Below are 2,605 nucleotides of genomic sequence, written 5' to 3' on the forward strand. Positions count from 1 at the left end.
AAAAATTAAAGTACTGGAAATAGCAGAAATGGATAGAATAAACATGGAACTGAAGCAGAAATCGGAAGATGACTTTTGGGTAAAATGGGGAAAAATATATAAATGGCTAAACTTAAAGAGAATAAATATTGACGAGAGGTAGGCTAGCTAATAAAAAGAATAGATAGAAAAAATAGAAGTGCAAGCGCATTGTTTGTTTTATATAATCATATTTAAATGTTTAAATATTATGAGCTATGTAAAACAATATTGGATGTTAACTTGGAGAAGTGGAAATGTATATGGGAAAAGTTTGCTTATTAGTAATACAATAATTGTTAAAAGAATCTTAACATACCTGTAAAAATCCAAATAAAAAGATTTATGAAAAAAAAGGATATAACAAGAAGTCCGACATTTAACCATTTCACCGTTTCTTAGTACATCCCTTTTTCCGTTTCCCCTCCCTCCCCTACTTCAGGCTTCCTGCAGCGTTCCCACCCCCACCACGTTTCTTCTCTTAATCTTTCCCTTCTCTTTAACATTATTTACAAGGTCACAATTTCTTTTGCTACCTTACTTATATTTTCCAACCTTATAGGTAACCTATTCGATAACTATTTCTTTCCCACATATCTAAAGTCTGTTCCTAATAATTATTAAAGCAAAAAAGTTTATTTTTAACATCCCAATGTTTCTCCACAAATGTTGGTGTCACAGCCTTGATACATTCCCCCCGTGGAGACCCAGCTCGTACCCTGGCATCCTTGCAGTGCAGTTGTACCGGGAAAGAAGGGTAGAGGCTGTGGCTCAGTGGAAGAGCCTCTGCTTTGCATGCAGAAGGTCGCAGGTTCAATCCCCGGCATCTCCAGTCATAAAAGAAGCAGGCAGTAGGGGATGGGAAAGACCTCCGCCTGAGACCCTGGAGAGCGGCTGCCAGCCTGAGCAGACAATGCTGACCTTGATGGACCAAGCTTGATCTGATTCAGTAGAAGGCGGCTTCATATGTTCAGACAATCGTTCGCATTCCTCATCAGTCGAATTAAACTGTGGTTTCACGGGGCAGCTGGACCACGCCAATCACATAAGACAAAACCGCAGGTGAAAATGATAGACGCGCCCTTGTAACGTGCCTTGTAACGTGCTTCTGGGGTGGTGGTGGTGGTGGTGTTTCTGGTTTTCTGGAGCCAGATTTCGGATTTGCCCAGCACATGTCCCCGTGGGACGAGAAGCACGTGCTGAGGGGTTCTCCGCTTTACATGGCTCCCGAGATGGTGTGCAGGAGGCAGTACGATGCCCGTGTGGATCTCTGGTCTGTGGGAGTGATCCTCTATGGTAAGTTAAACTCAGGGGAAGGCCTCGGCCTCTGTGCCCTGTTGTTGGCCCTCCAGAGGAACTGGTTGGCTGCTGTGTGTGACAGGATGCTGGGCTAGATGGACCACTGGTTGGATCCAGCAGGGCTGTTCTGATGTTCTTATAAAGTCCTTGGCCTCTCTGCCCTGTTGTTGGCCCTCCAGAGGAACTGGTTGGCCACTGTGTGAGACAGGAGGCTGGACTAGATGGACCACTGGTCTGATCTAGCAGGGCTCTTCTGACATTCTTATGAAGGCCTCGGCCACTATGCCCTGTTGGCCCTCCAGAGGAACTGGTTGGCCACTGTTTGAGACAGGATGCTGGACTAGAGGGACCAGTGGTCTGATCGAGCAGGGCTGTTCTGATGTTCTTATGAAGGCCTCAGACTCTCTGCCCTGTTGTTGGCCCTCCAGAGGAACTGGTTGGCCATTGGGTGAGACAGGAGGCTGGACTAGATGGACCACTGGTCTGATCCAGCAGGGCTCTTCGGATGTTCTGATGACTGTTGTGAGACATTAGGCTGGTCAGGATTTGCTCTTGAGATGCTGATTGTCACAGCTTGTGTTAGGCGCCCCCCCCCCATTCTTAACAATAATGTGGTGTAGTGGTTAGACTGGGATCTGAGAGGCCCAGGTCTCTCAGTCTGCTGTGGAAATTCACCGGGCACCCTTGGGCCAGCCACACGCTCTCTGCCTCACCTGCCTCACAGGATTGTTCTGAGGTTAAAATGGACTGGAGGAGAATCATGTCAGCGGGTCACACGCTCTCGGCCTGACCTACCTCGCAGGAGTGTGGTGAGGATAAAATGGAGGAGAGGAGAATGACGCGAGCCCCTTCAGGTCCCCCGCTGTGGAGAATGGTGGGGTAGAAACGAAGGAAATAAACAAGAGTCTTACCATGGGGGTTTCTTTCCCACCCTAGAGGCCCTGTTCGGGAGACCCCCCTTTGCTTCCAAGTCATTCACCGAGCTAGAGGACAAGATCCGCAGCAATCAGCCCATCGAGGTAAGCAGTCGGGGCGCCGGCCGAGGCTTCGGTTCAGCTTTGGGGTTCCTCGTCAGGGGAGCCACGGCCCGGTTCAGGCCTGTGGCTCAGCTGCCCTCCCTCTTCCTCTCCTTCCCACGACACCGGCCGGTTTGGTGTAGTGGTCTGGAGCACAGACTCTAATCTGGGAGAGCCGGGTTTGATTCCCCGCATTTCCACATGCAGCTGCTGGTGTGACCTTGGGTCAGTTGCAAGTTCTCTTGGAGCTGTTCTCTCAAGGGCAGTCCTCG

At 49.3% G+C, this 2,605-nt stretch overlaps 1 protein-coding gene across 1 annotated transcript in view; it reads left to right on the forward strand.

Moving 5' to 3' along the window:
• ULK3 (unc-51 like kinase 3) overlaps positions 1 to 2,605 on the forward strand; it is a 34,883-nt gene that overhangs the window by 13,411 nt on the left and 18,867 nt on the right. Inside the window, exons 5-6 of the mRNA XM_015420985.1 lie at positions 1,171 to 1,314; positions 2,254 to 2,336. Coding sequence (XP_015276471.1) covers positions 1,171 to 1,314; positions 2,254 to 2,336 — 227 coding nt within the window. The remainder of the gene's footprint in view (positions 1 to 1,170; positions 1,315 to 2,253; positions 2,337 to 2,605) is intronic.

Source organism: Gekko japonicus, unplaced genomic scaffold, assembly GCF_001447785.1.
Source record: "Gekko japonicus isolate JY-2015 unplaced genomic scaffold, Gekko_japonicus_V1.1 scaffold3375, whole genome shotgun sequence".
In the NCBI taxonomy this organism is placed as follows: domain Eukaryota; kingdom Metazoa; phylum Chordata; class Lepidosauria; order Squamata; family Gekkonidae; genus Gekko; species Gekko japonicus.